The following is a 14,636-nucleotide window of genomic DNA, read 5'->3' as shown; positions in this document are numbered from 1 at the left end:
GTGAGGCTGATCAATTTTACAAATCAAAATTTATTACGGAAAATACTAAAAAACAGAACTGTAAAATCAGAAAAGTTCTTAAGGTAACAGGGCTGAGACCGCAAGACTGTCAATTAGAAGACTTTATTAACAAACAGTGATTAAAATGACCAGGCTCGCTGTCACGATGCTACCCTAGAACAATAACAGCTCAATAAAATAACTAAACAAATAGTGGAGAACGACGACTTGAGGAGGCAACCTAGAGGAGTTCCCAAGGGTGCCACCAATTACTGACCCGTATAGTTCCACTGCAAACCTCACTGTCACTCACACTGAAATCTAAATGGTGCAGTCTACCTATGCCCGGTGTGTACACTCTCACGCATCGGGGAGGGGATTCCATCTCACGTGCCTAGCCCCTCAACAAGCGGCCGCACCTCCACTAAAGCAACAAAACAAAGCATAAAACGTTAAACAAATTAATAAAAGAGAAATAAAACAAACACACCCTAAGATACAGTTATTTATAAACGCAAGATTAAAATATATCAAACAATTCCGAGTAAAAGACTATAAAGCCAGGAGTCAGTCAAGGCCAGTCCATAAGATGACAACAGGCCACAACAAGACAGAATAAAAGCGAACAAGACTGAACAAGACAGCAGCAGTATGGCACAATTCTGTAACAAAAGAGGGAAACAGTCGTCAAGTTCCACCCTTGACGACTGAGTCCCACTTAACACTCTCTAAGGGCAGTACTAGAATGAGCGGCTTTCCTGAAGAAATCAAACCGCTCTGCAACGCTTAACCACTTAACGCGCTTAGCCACCTTGGATAGAACAGACTACCAAATGCCTCCGTGCATAGTGAAGCGCAGCTGTTTCTTATAAGGCCGCTAATTATCAGCTGGGAAGGTGTGGATGTCAGTGCTGCATTCGCGGACATCACGTAAAATCCTACTCAAAATCTACTTCACTACATTAAAATTAGATTTTAGACTTAAATAAACGCAGTATTCCTATTTTCTTTTTCACTTTCAGAAGTTGAATTAATCAACCAGAATCAGCATACTTTATTAATCCCTAAGGAAATTATGTGGGTTACAGTTGCTGCAGTATAAATAACAGTAACAGAAACAGACTACACTATTTAACAATAGCATATGTTACACATTTAAGACATTTAAGCAATAGCCCAATATACACAGATCACTCAATAATAAATATCAAGGATTGACGGAGTTGATTATAAATAAATATCAAGAACGTTAACAGGAATATTACAGAGTAGAAAAGAGCGTGTGCAAAAAGGATGTAACTGTTGCAGTGTTTACAGTGGCCATATCCCACTTTAATCCTCTGAGCTACACTGGCAGAACGCCATGACATGCAAATATATGCTGTTCCTGGAAAGTTATACAGAGTGTATAGAATGGGGACACTCTAATAAAGTAAATGATACATTTTGGCACATTTCCACGGTTTAAAAAACACAAACATATACTTGTGAAGTGTTTTCTAATTCTGTTGCATTTGTGGGATTTTACATTCACCAGTACTCGGACACGGAATTAAGAAACTTGATGAGCACATTTTGCTTAGTACTGTAAAAACAGGACAGCTTCCGTAAATCATCAAACACTGTTTTTATTTTGAGCACAACAACACTTCCCCGTTATTTGCATTTTCAGATCTCGAATCGAATGAGCTTCCCATTCGGGCTTCAGTCACCGCTGTGTCAGGATGGACTCGACGATCACCAACAACACAAACTCATGCACGGCTAACTCCTCGGTGCAGAGGTACATGTATCCAACGGCGTACTCTCTTTTTTTTAGTGTGGGCTTTCCAGCCAACTGCCTGTCTCTGTATGTGGCCTGGATGCTGATGAAGAAGGGGAACAGCATGGCAGTCTATCTTGTCAGCCTGTGCATTTCTGACCTACTATACACAGTCACTCTGCCTATTTGGATAGTACAGGCCATGGGGCAACACATAGGTGACGAACTTTGCAACCTCATGGCTGTAATCATGTACAACAGCTTTTTTGTTGGTTCTGGTCTCCTTTGCTGCATCTGTGCTGATCGCTATCTGGCAGTGGTCTACCCACTCCACTTTAACTGGATCAGGGAGGTGAGGACAGCAGTGCTTGTGAGTATAGTTGTCTGGGCTTTGGAGATTGCCATCCACATTGTCTTACTTCACCACATGGGGGCGCTGCAAGCTTCAAGATACTTGTGTGATCAGCAGATACCCATGACACAAGAAGATGCCGCTGTTGCCCTTACAAGGTTCGCCTTGAGTTTCTTGGTTCCTACCTTCATCATGACTTTTTGCTATCATAACATCATGCGCTCTATCAAATGTAACACCTCCATCCAAGTGGAAGACCGCAGGAAAGTGGGATGGCTGTTATTGCTACTCCTTCTAACCTACATAGTGTCTTTTATGCCCTACCAGTTGGTCATGCTGCTCAGGGCTATACTGGAGCCTGGGTCCTGCGTCTGGGCAACTAGGCTCAAAAGTGCATTCATGGTGACAGTTGCCACCACAACGCTAAACAGTACACTGGATCCTATAATATACTGTCTAATCAATGAGAGCGCAAAGACAGAGATTAAGAAAACTGCACAAAATGTGAGGTGGCTTTTTATGCGTGGAAAGCACAGTGATAGCTCTGTTTGAATGATTTCTTTCCCCTTCTTTCAACATAAAATGTAAATATAATGAAAATCTAACTATTATTTGGGGCTGTGCAACCTATATGTAACCTACATGTGATCTAAGTTTAGGCATATTAATTATTTTTTTTATTTCTTCTGTATATTTGTCTTTAATGTGATGTTTAATTTTAACTGTGATTTGTGTAATTTGAAATATTTGGCTGTGGTGTTAATAGTTTCATTTTGATCCAGTGTTCAGTATTATTGTGTATCACTGCACTTGAATATTTGAGTGTATTTTTGCACAAAGAGAAGCACACTGTGGAATTTTCCTACTAACCACTTGTATTTATAACACTTGACAGCTATTCATGCTTCCATGAGATACTAATAAAAAAAAGCATCTGTTCTTTTAGAGCGTGCAGTCATTGAAACAAAACCATAAAGACATATCTGCGCTGTTCAAACAACGAGCTGAAAAGACATCTATCACTTTATGGGACGATTATTGGCATCACCTCTACCTGAGTTCATGTCTGTTGACACGCCAAACAGAGACACACACTTTCATATGGGCTTAAATTAAAATCACCTGGTCCTGTAGTTTGTTTTGTCATATCCTGTCACCCAGTAAATGATACAGTTGTTAAGGATAAAATGCAGCAGCTGCTGACCCTTCCTCTTCTTTCTAGCAGATTGATTAAGCGGTGAAGACGAAGAAACAGAATACGTCAGCCTTTCATCTGTTTTATTGGTTTTATTCTAAGAATTTATAGAAATTTGAGTGGAAATACAACTTGATACAGAGTAAGTACTTTGTTAATATGACTTTATGGTTTAAAGGAATACTATAAAAAAAAATTTAACAAGCCCCTATCAAATAATTCCATTGCAATAAAAATGTGACCTTAGGATTTTCTATCATGTTGCAATATAACTGAGAATTTAGAGTACTTAGGAAAAGTTGTATTTGCAACTTTTCACATGTTTTTCGTGGTAGACAATATCAGGAAATGTAACTGTGAGGAAAAGTGAAACACAGTGCCAGTGTAGCAAGCTTGTTCATTGAAATAGCACACAACCAAAGCCTAAACAAATCTTGTAAAAATGACAGGAAATTGTTTTACAGTAAGGTATATGGTGAAACGTGATAACAGGGAAACAGACACGAATGAGTTTGTTACAGGGGAATTGACATAGGAAAAAAAAAACTCTAAAGCAACCAGGAACTGAGAACAAGACTAAATGGGGAAATATATATAGAACAATATAAACAAAAATAAATGGTTACTAAGGAAAAAGTGGGGTCGGGGCAAATAAAGCAAACTAAGAGCGAACAGAAAATATTCAAATATAACTAAAAACTCCATGAACTCAAAACACTGGGTAAACAACCCAATGCTGCAAAAGCGAGGCTATTGTAACAATTTAATTGCACTTGCATAAGGTTGACTTACACTCATGCTGAATGTCAAATCAATCCGCACAATTGAAACACTCTGCCTTTTAATCTTAAACTACCAAAACAAAAGGGCTTACACTCAACAGCATCTTTCAACTATTCTTTCTAAGTAGTAAATTTTCCTCTTTTTAAAAAAATAGTGCATAGGTAGAGTTCTCCATTTTCACATTCCATTGATAATTTGTAGTTCCCAGTGGTGTCAGACTTGCCAACTTTAAAAAGTCCTTTCATGAGTTGAGATGTAGTCATGTGGCAGGTCTGTGAACTTGGTAGAGACTCTTACAGGTATTGTGTATTTACATCCATTCATGTATTGCTTCCTTATTTTTCTACAAGGTGTAAGCATATGAACACAACCTCTACAATGGAAAACTCAACCTTGACCAGTAATCATTCAGAATGTAACCTGGTCGACGACGCAGCCGGGAGAAGTTCATTTCTGTTGTTCTACATGGCTGTCGTTGCCATCGCCATCCCTTCCAACACCTTCTTCCTCTACGTATCCTGGCAGCACATTAGAAGGAGGAACGAGCTCGGTGTGTATCTGTTCAGTCTGGCGCTGAGTGACCTAACCTTCACTGTTTGTTTTATTCTCTGGTTGGACTTCCTGTGGCGAGGAGTTTGGATCCATGGGCGTTATGTTTGTGTGATGTCCATATACATTCTCTTCACCAACTTCTACACCAGCGAAGCTCTCCTCTGCTGCATTACAGTTGACCGCTACTTAGCAGTGGTTCACCCATTAAAGTGCAGATGGTGGAGGAAAGTTAGCACTGCAGCAGCAGTCACTGTTACCATTTGGTTGTTGGTGGTCTGTTTCAACACCAGCACCATCTCCTGGGAGGACTCATACCATGAAAAGAAAAACTTTTCAGTGTGCTTTGACATTTTTAGTCCACTGTCAGCGACTCTCCTCCGGGCTAATGTAATGCGCTTCTTTCTGGGGTTTATTATTCCAGTTCTCCTAGTGTTCTTTTCCACCTGGAGGATTTGCACAGCTGTAAAATCCAATCAGGCCACTGACAAGCAGGAACAAAAGCAGATTTTAAAGCTATTAACATTGGTTCTTCTTGGCCTTTTGTTCTGCTTCGGACCTATTCATGTCATGATGCTTCTTCGCATACTGGTTAATGACTGCAGGAACATTGCATGGATCCTCTATCCCTACAAGATCAGCGTTGCCCTATCAAGCCTTAACTGTCTTGCCGACCCACTGCTTTACTGCTTCATTACTAGCACAGGACAGGCATGTGCCAGTCAGATTGTCCTCTTTTTGCAGGAAAAGAAGAGAGGAATTCTGTTACCTATTTAACCATAGGGATTGAGGCATATAAAACTTTTTGTCAGTAAGGTTATGCAAAAAAATACCAGCAGAATTTCACTGAACTTTGTGGATTGGTGGAGCATGGCCAAAAATAACAAAAAAGGCATTCAGAGAGCACATCTTTTGCAGAGTTCAGTGCAGTTTTGCAGTTTTAGAGGAAATGATCGGGAGCTTTTTTTTATTATCCTATAACTTATATTTCAGAAAACTGATGAAATGTTTGCTCTTTACTTTAATAAAGCTCAGTGACTACTCAGTGCAAATGGTTACATTGTTTTGATCGCACCTTCTGATTTTCATTAAAATCATAAAAATCCTTAGCAGTGACTTACTACTTCCGTGAGTGGACAACAAGACTGGAAAAGAGATATTTAAATGCCTGTGCTTATTTGCAACTGCTGATCTGATTTTGTCTCTTATCAGCGAGTTACTGGTCAGAGTGGTTTCACTTCAGCTTTTTAGTCACGTTGTTTGTATTTTCTGTCAGACAACTGTCTGGGTCAGGTGCCATGTGGAAAGAACATTTGCATTTAACAAACCAAAATAAATTTGCTCTTTCCATCACCACGCACACAACATTATGATCTAAAATGATTCTTTTTCAAATAATGCACTTTTCTCAATTGTCAAAGTGAATGATATATTCATGTTTGCACTCTTAAACTTTAACTGAAAGCACTGTAAATAAAAGAACTTTGTGAAATATTTGTCAGTGTTTGTTCTCTTAGCATCCTAGTCTCTGGCAGATTTGCTGGTATCCATATGGGAGTTGAGTCATCTTAATGTGAGCATGAAAACTTAGAAAGAAAAAAGAAGAAGTGCAGCTCCCCCAAATGACCGCTTGAGTTCTTAACCAACAGTGAGTCGGTATCCATGGACTCCCATTTTAAGAGATAAGCTTTGCAGCATTGTGCTTTTTGGAGAATTTGCACTGTTGTTATCTCACAAATAATTTGGCATGATATGCAGTTCATTGTCCTGACAGCTCATCCAAGAAGTCTGTGCTCATGTGTTGGTGAGTGAAATTCTCCTACTTCACTTGTGTGTTTCAGAAAACTTCAGAAAAACAAGATTGTGATGGTGATAATCCACATGTCCACAGACAAATCTTAAAATAAAATAAAAAACGATGGTAAGTGTTGTTCAAAAGAAAGAAAAGAAAATTATAAAAACTCAAAGGTGCTCGATGGGAAGGCTTTGCTTTTTTTTCCACATGTATTTAAAGTGACACACTCCTCAGGTTGCTGTTACACAACAACAAAGGCTGGAAAGTGCATGTGCTCCACCTGAGTGTTCTTTTTGCCTCTTTTTTTCCATCCAGACTATCAGATAAGCATCGCCTATCACTGAATAGCCTTCACCTTCAGTTCCCCTTGACTCTGTAACAGACTGGCATCTTTGTAAGTAAAGTAAGCACATCAGAGAAGACAAGTACCTCTGGATCAATAGGTTTTGTTAGTGAAGCCCTTCCTCTGCCTGGATGTTGGCAGCGTTTCAGCAGTGGCACGTGTCAGACAGCCTGCTCTCTCAGGAATGATGGATGAATGAGGCAGTAAATTGCACTGGTGGTCTGACTGTACAAAAATGTAACAGGATGAAGCAGTGCAAACTGAGATATGGTGCTGCAATGAAGACCGCTGACAGCTTGGCTTAAATTGCTCCCATTATGTGAGGGTCCACCTTACTGCCATTTGGAAAGCTAGCATTGAATCAGTGTGTCAGGAAGTATAACTACACTTTGACCAATCCTAGCGCTGGAAGCTGTGGCTTGCAGGTGTACTATGGGAGTACTCAGGGTAATATATACATGTACATGCACTCGATCCTATTCTATTCAGAATCAGAATCAGAATCAGAAAGGGGTTTATTGCCAAATGTTGAGCAGGTTTACAACATTAGGAAATTGCTGCGGTGCTTCAGTGCAAACATAGTGTCATAAATAGCACTTAAATAGACATGAAAAAATAAAAGTAGGGATAAGAATTAAAAGTGCTACGTAGAAAGATATATACATGAGTGCAGGTGGTGATCAGTGCCAAACATGGAATGATGCAGTGAACACAGCGTAGGGTCATGTGTTAGTAGCGGGAACAGTCATATGGTTATTGTTCATGTGTCCAACAGCAGAGGGGAAGAAACTGTTCTTATGGCGAGAGGTTCTGGTGCGAATGGACCGGAGCCTCCTGCCTGAGGGGAGCAGGTCAAACAGACTGTGTCCAGGGTGAGAAGGGTCAGCTGAGATCCGAGCTGCACGCCGCAATGTCCTGGAGGTGTACAGGTCCTGAGATAGGTCTCCTTTTTTCGTGGTTACTCTTTTTCTTGGTACTTATTTAGACCATTAATTAGTAAAATCAGTTACCCCTAATTAGTCCATCTTTCTCAGACACATTTTCTTCAAAGCTACAGAAATAAAATTGAACTGAAATGAATTTTTCACTTAAAAATGTGACCTCACTCTCAGTTTGATATGAGCCCCCCTGACATGACCTCACAGACTCGTGCTCCATTAGCTGTTTTTTCAAGCAGAAGAATTTTTTTTTTTTTGGTCTGTGTCTTGTGCTTTCTAACAAATAAATTTCTGTACTGCTTGATTGATGTCAGCTGACATTATAGTCAGTGACAGGAAAAAGAAAGAACTCATTACGGACAAAGAGCCTGTGGCCACCTGACAAACCCTGGAGTTGTTTTTTTTTTTAGATATTTCTTTTGGCACTATTGGCTTAGACAGCTCGCGCAGTGTCACTTAAACCCATCATATACACTCACCAGACACTTTATTAGGTACACCTGTTCAATTGCTTATTAATCTAGTCATCATTAATCTAAACAGCCAATCACATTGCAACATCTCAGTGCATTTAGGCATTTAGACACGGTCAAGACAACCTGCTGAAGTTCACACTGAGCATCTGGACAGTAGATCACATATGTGGCTTTGAATGTGATAAGGTTGTTGGTGTCAGGTGGGCTGATGTGAGAAATTCAAACCTCCTTATCTACTGTGATTTCCCTGCACAACCATCACTCAGGTTCATAGAGGATCTGAAAAAATAGCAAAAGCCATTTTCACCTAGAAAATGAAAATGGTGAAAATGACTTCTTGTTGTCAAAGGACAGTCAAACAGCTTCTACCTGATCTGAAAATGACACCAACTCAAATAACCACTTGTTACAACCAAACTATACAGAGGAGCTTCTTTAAATGCACAGTGTGTGGACTCTTGAAGCAGATGGGCTACAGCAGCAGAAGACCACACTGGGTACCTCTCCTGTCAGCTAAGAACAAAAAACGGAGGCTTTCCAAAACTAGACATCAGAAGAGAGGGCAAATGTTTCCGGCTCTGATGAGTCTTGATGTCTGCTACAATGTTCAAATGATACTATCAAAATGTAGCGTAAACTAGAAGAAAGCATACATTGATCCGACCTTGGATCAGCTGCTCAGGCTGGTGGTGTTGGTGCAATGTTGTCAGATTTTGGCCCTCTTAATACAAGCTGAGCACCAATTATACCCCACAGCCTACCCGAGTATTGTTGCTGACCGTGCCTATTCCTTTATTACCACAGTGTGCCCATCATGGGTACACTCATCTCAAACTGATTTCTTGAATTGTTTCCACACATGTTTGGACCATAAACTGAGAAATGATTCCATTACCTTGTTGAATCTATGCCATGAAGACAGAAGCTCTGAAGGCAAAGAAGGGTCCACCCCAGTACTAGCAAGGTGTACCTGTAAGTAACCACAGAGTGTAGCTATCTCTGTGATGCACCTTTTTTCCTTGACTTGTATAAATGACATCATATTACACTTTACTTCATTATTTCAGTTGTCAAGCAAGTTGTTATGCAGGTTTCATATCTCCCTCCTGTGATATTTTATGTCAAGCTTGCTCTGCTCCTCTAGGCCCTGTCTGACACTCCCTCCAACATTTCTTCTGTGTTATCCTTCCTGTCGCTTTTAGCACTTTCACACTTGTCTCTTCCTCACAAGTATTTGTTCTGAAAACAACCCCACAAAGCCTGGAGGCAAGATATAATCACATGTCCAAGTAGGGGAAAGAACCTATGAGTACTGTAGTGGAGCCCTCTTTATGTATTAGTTTAATGTATTTGATGAAATTCTGTCACAGGTGACAGGTTTCTTTCCTTGAAATGAAACTTTGTTTGTATGCACTACATATTTGATATATCAGCAACATATGAAATATGTATCAAATAGTAGTTTTTGTTAGGTTAGGTTTTTTTGTCTTGTATGAAAGCGTGTTAGAGGAAACAACCAGCAATTCAAATGTCGGAAAATTTGCATATTCCTTTAGCTGGTATTGGTTACTCACTGTGATAAATTTAGTGCTTTAAATTTGAATGAATTTCTTTTTGGGAATTAAATTCTGCATATCATTTTCAAGTCAAAAACCATGGCATTGTTTTGGACCATTATCTCAGGTTGCCATAGCTGCTTTCTATCACTTAAAAATATATCAAAAGTTACATAAGTCTACTGTAATAGTAACTATGAGAAATTGTTCCGTGTATTTATATTAAGTAAGTTACACTACTGTAAAGGTCTATTTGCAGGATTATCCAAAACTTCAAAGAATTCTGCATGCTGCAGCCAGAATCATGACACATACACAGTCATTTCCACATTACCCCAGTATTGAAGTCACTTGATAGGCTCCCAGTTCAATACAGATCACACATCTCTGACTCTCTCAGTGTCTATAACCAATCAGGCCTCTCAGGTCATCAGGTGCAGTTCCCAAATTTAAATTGTGCTGAGGGTGTGTGTGAATGTTCAGTGGTGGTTTACTTCTTTTTAAAGTTTTATTTCGCTGTTTTCACTTCACTACATTTTTTTTTTTGTTTGTTTTTATCTTCTGGTTTAATCACACTGAGTTCAAGTAAAATGAAATTTGCTCATCAATGCAGCATTTAAATTAGGAGACAGAGTGCACTTACACCAACATGGACTTGAGGATCCGTCTAGCTGGCATTTCAGTTAAAATTAGCCAGTTATTGTCACCTAAAATAATTTCTCTAATCTGTAAACATTTTTATTTCATAACGTGGAGAGCATTATTATAGCGTCAGGGTCAATGGACTCCCGTTTTAAAAGCTTTGTAGCATTGTGCTTTTTGGAGAGTTTGTACTGCAGTTATCTCACAAATAATTTGGCATGATGTGCAGCTCATCCAGGAAGTCTGTGCTCATGGTGGGTGAAATTCTCCTACTTCACTTGTGTGTTACTAATTAGCATTTATCAGTGCCTGTGCATTGCACCTGGTCTACAGATAATGTAGCACAAGATGTAGTACGCTGCCATCATGTGGTGATAATATTCTCACACATCACTATCGGGAATTTTTCTTTTTGCTAGTCCAAATGTCAGACCAGAAATAGAAGGCTAAATACACTGTACTGTAAGCTTTTCTAAAAAGTTATTATTACAATTTAGGCTGTGTTAGCTATTATGCAATTTCTTTTCTGCAGTGTTGTTTGTATCTTCTCACTCATGCTGTTGGGAAATTACCAAAAATGTCATAGATATTCCAACCATTCTGAATAATGAACATGAGGCAGGCCTGTCTCTGTCACATAGTTTGCTGGGCTAAATTTTAAGTTGGAGAAAAGCCGCAGTCTAGACTGCAGATTCTTTTTGTAAATGACTGTAAAGATATGATACATAAATAGAAATAAATAAAAAGTGTTGACCTCCACTGATGCTTTCATTGTGAGTCATTCATGGTCATTTTAAACATCTGCAAACGGGAAGGAAACTGAGCAGATTTCTCCATTATAATCCATCTTCTGGATCTGTTTACAACAGTGTGTGAATTTATTTCAGACCCGCTATCCTCCCATTGATTACCCTTGCTAAGATAAGGATGTGTGCCCACGCATGTTATTGGCCGCTTTGGATGGGATACGCATGCTCTCATGGACATTCATACACGCACTAACGCTGATGGATGACATCAGTCACAGTCTCCTTAAATGTCATTGTGCATGAGGGAAAACTGAAGCCATAAGAAATGCTTTTGGCATGAGGGAAGGTTTAAAAGCTTGGATGTTCATTAGTCCCACTCATTAATGTTTGCAGCATCAAAAACAAACAACACATTTGTGTGTGCAAATTCAATTTAACCTTCAATGAATTTAACCCTGACTGCGCCATCTAGTGGCCATTATCCGGTTGTTCAGTCTGACGTCACTAGCCGTGTCTGGGTCTAAACTCCGCTGCAGGTCCATATATCAAACGATCACTATGGCATTACTGAGAGTTGAAAAACTGTCTAAAGTCTTTCATCTTTAATAAAATTATCAGCGTTCTGCTCTACCAGGTGTAACAATTGAGTTTAACATCCAGGCATCCATGAAAACGGAATTTATGACATTTAAAGGAGTTAGAAGTTAGCAGGGAGTTAGCTCGCTAGCTTCTATCTAAATACAATATAGCATGTCCTGACTGCGGGTTTTTGGAAACAAATTAAAACGTACAGCTCTGTTATCACTTCCAGCATAAATGAAGACAGAAAACTAAACAGCAGTAACGTTTGTAGGGTAGGGTTACTGAAGTTGGGCTAGCTGGTATATAATGATGTGCTGCGTGACCGCTAGCGACACAGCTACGTTAGCATAATATAAACAAGCTAACTTTTTTTCCACTCGATAAAAGTTACCGTGAGTGTTCTCGGTGGTCAGGAACAAATGTAATCGCATGGCAGGATGCTGTAAAAGGACCAAACTTCAGCCAGGAGAACAACTGAGATAATCCATCCACAATACGAGGTTAGTCATTCATATACTGCTGCATGGGCTGGGCTGTAGTTACATCCTAAGGTTTTAAAAACTGAGCTTAAATAAATGATTAGTGGTAATAAAAGCCGAGGGAGGTCAACAGTGATCACTGACTGTTTTAGGAGCTTTTTGAGATCAAATAGAAGAAAATACATAACATTAAACATGTTAACAACACAAAAGCCATATTAAACGCAGACTACTTTAGACCCGGAAGTAGGATTCGTCGCGTCATCACTGAACAACCGGATAGGGGGAGCAGAACAGGAAATGAGGTGTAGTAGTTTACAGAGTCACAAGCTTGGCAAAGGTATATCATTTAACCATGATATTTACTCTTAACTCTTAATTACGCAGCATCATGACTGTTTGACTCTGAGGGATAAAAATGATAAATCACATATCAGTTCAATAGACATCAAAGTCAAACATCCCCACAACCTTATTCTTACTTACCTTTAGGACCATTTACACAAAGGAGGCCTTTGGGTGAAGCCAGATTTAAGAATCCACTCATCATGATGCCCCAACTGCGAGATTTAGAAGTATACTGTCAGTAGATGTAAGCATCACGCTAAGAACGTTTACTTATTTATTTAAGTTTGGGGGAAACTGTTTGTTTGTTTGTTTGTTTGTTTGTTTGTTTGTTTGTTTGTTTGTTTGTTTGTTTGTTTGTTTGTTTGTTTGTTTGTTTGTTTGTTTGTTTGTTTGAGTTTAAAGCACTTTAGTTTTAGTTTAGCTTTAGAAATAAAATTTACTTTCAGGAAGTGACCTGATCCCTCCAAGAGTCAATGTAAAATTACTGTAAAGTTATTATGTCCCAACTCTTGACAGTTATTTCCACTGTGTTTTGGTAAATTGTGTTTTATTCATCCAGTTTTCTATGTGTGACTTGGCATATTAACCTTAGCGTGTACATGTATACCATGCTGCCGTACCCACGTCAGATCCTCATTATATTCAATTGAGGCACAAAGTTAAGAATTTGTTAAAAATATTATAATATTTAAAAGTGAGACAATATGAGGATCTTTTTCTTTGCTTTCTTTTCTTTTTTATAGTTTTATGTTGAGTTCGATGTTGTTTCTCTCGTGTTGTAAGTGTGTGTGGGGTGAAAGTATGCTGCATATTATTTTTTAGCATTTTTGCTGTGTCAGATTTTACATACCTAACTTTATATGTTTGGTTTGTGAGTCTTACTGTAGGGCATTTTCATTACCAGCTCAATCACACACAGACGCGTCCATCAAATGAGTTCACCGTCCTCTACAATATAGACGACTCTGATTAATTGTTTGAACACATGAGTAAGTAGACTAATGACTGACACAGAGCAATAATGTTCAAGAGTGAGATTAAAATCTGCTGGTGATTCATCATGTGTAGGAAAGCCATTGAGATAAGGGGACAGAGAGACAATGAAAGACAAAAGAGAAAACAAGGAGTGCAGCAGGATGAGATCACATCACTATCTGAAAGAAAGTTCCACAGATAACACCAATTGTTAAATGCAGATAATTTCTCTTTCTTCACTGACCTGTCTCCATGGCATTTTCTTTCTTTCTTTCTTTCTTTCTTTCTTTCTTTCTTTCTTTCTTTCTTTCTTTCTTTCTTTCTTTCTTTCTTTCTTTCTTTCTTTCTTTTAGGGCTGTCAGCTATTTTAAAGCAGGGTGCATGTGCATGAAGACCATGGCCTTCAGTTTTCTGCAACACTTTTCTGAAATAGTGTTGTATTAAACCACCCATCATAAAAACAATATATACAAACATTTTAGAAATTTGTCAAAAACTAGTTTAAAAGTTTTGTTTTATTTATTAAGGCAAATAAAACTGAATGCCCAAACATAAATCAGCACAAAGGACAAAAAATAATTCAGTGCCTAAAACTGCAGTTTCTGTTCTGTAAATAACTGTAATTTGACATCCTAATTTGAAAATAATGTGCTGTGGGCAACAATAATAATTATATTTAGCATTAAAAATATAATTTGAATGAAAGAACTTGTGCACACTGATGGACTGACAATTACAAAAACAGAAGAAAATTATTTTGTGCCGTTAATTAGGGCAGCTTTGACGTAAACCCCACATTAGATGGTGGTTAAATAAATTTGTTAAGCTCTGTGCATAATGTGCATAATATTAACTGCAAAAAGCTTCACAGAGGAAGATTCACTATCATTACATATGTTATTTAAACAATTATAATAAAAAGTTTAAATGTTAAATGGAAATAAGAAAATGTAACTTAAATATATATTATATATTATAAATAAGAACTGTCAAAAAATGAAAAGAAGAAAAAGAGTAAATCAGCAGTGCTGATGAGGCTGTTGGTGTTCACACACTGCCATTTTCACTCTTTATTTTTCCAGCTTTGGTGTAGTTATCACAACAGTGCTGCT

General features: G+C 38.5%; 2 protein-coding genes across 2 annotated transcripts; both read left to right on the top strand.

Annotated features, from left to right (window-relative positions):
• The first annotated feature begins 1,626 nt into the window (after positions 1–1,626).
• LOC113012486 (G-protein coupled receptor 4-like) lies at positions 1,627–3,046 on the top strand. Its single transcript, XM_026152732.2, has one exon. The coding sequence runs from the start codon at positions 1,725–1,727 to the stop codon at positions 2,664–2,666; it is 942 nt and encodes a 313-aa protein (XP_026008517.1). The 5' UTR covers positions 1,627–1,724; the 3' UTR covers positions 2,667–3,046.
• Positions 3,047–4,448: 1,402 nt separating this feature from the next.
• Positions 4,449–6,227, top strand: gpr65 (G protein-coupled receptor 65). The gene has a single exon (XM_026152901.2). It carries the CDS (start codon positions 4,453–4,455, stop codon positions 5,416–5,418), a length of 966 nt encoding a protein of 321 aa, XP_026008686.2. The 5' UTR covers positions 4,449–4,452; the 3' UTR covers positions 5,419–6,227.
• The last annotated feature ends 8,409 nt before the right edge of the window (positions 6,228–14,636 follow it).

The sequence above is a fragment of the Astatotilapia calliptera genome, chromosome 19, assembly GCF_964374335.1.
Source record: "Astatotilapia calliptera chromosome 19, fAstCal68.1, whole genome shotgun sequence".
In the NCBI taxonomy this organism is placed as follows: domain Eukaryota; kingdom Metazoa; phylum Chordata; class Actinopteri; order Cichliformes; family Cichlidae; genus Astatotilapia; species Astatotilapia calliptera.
The sequence above is the reverse complement of the archived record's forward strand: the minus strand, read 5'-3'. Positions and strand labels throughout refer to the sequence as shown.

What these genes read in the sequence shown, in the direction of transcription:
- LOC113012486 (XM_026152732.2), top strand. Translation starts at nt 1,725, where the DNA reads ATGGACTCGACGATCACCAACAACACAAACTCATGCACGGCTAACTCC.
- gpr65 (XM_026152901.2), top strand. Translation starts at nt 4,453, where the DNA reads ATGAACACAACCTCTACAATGGAAAACTCAACCTTGACCAGTAATCAT.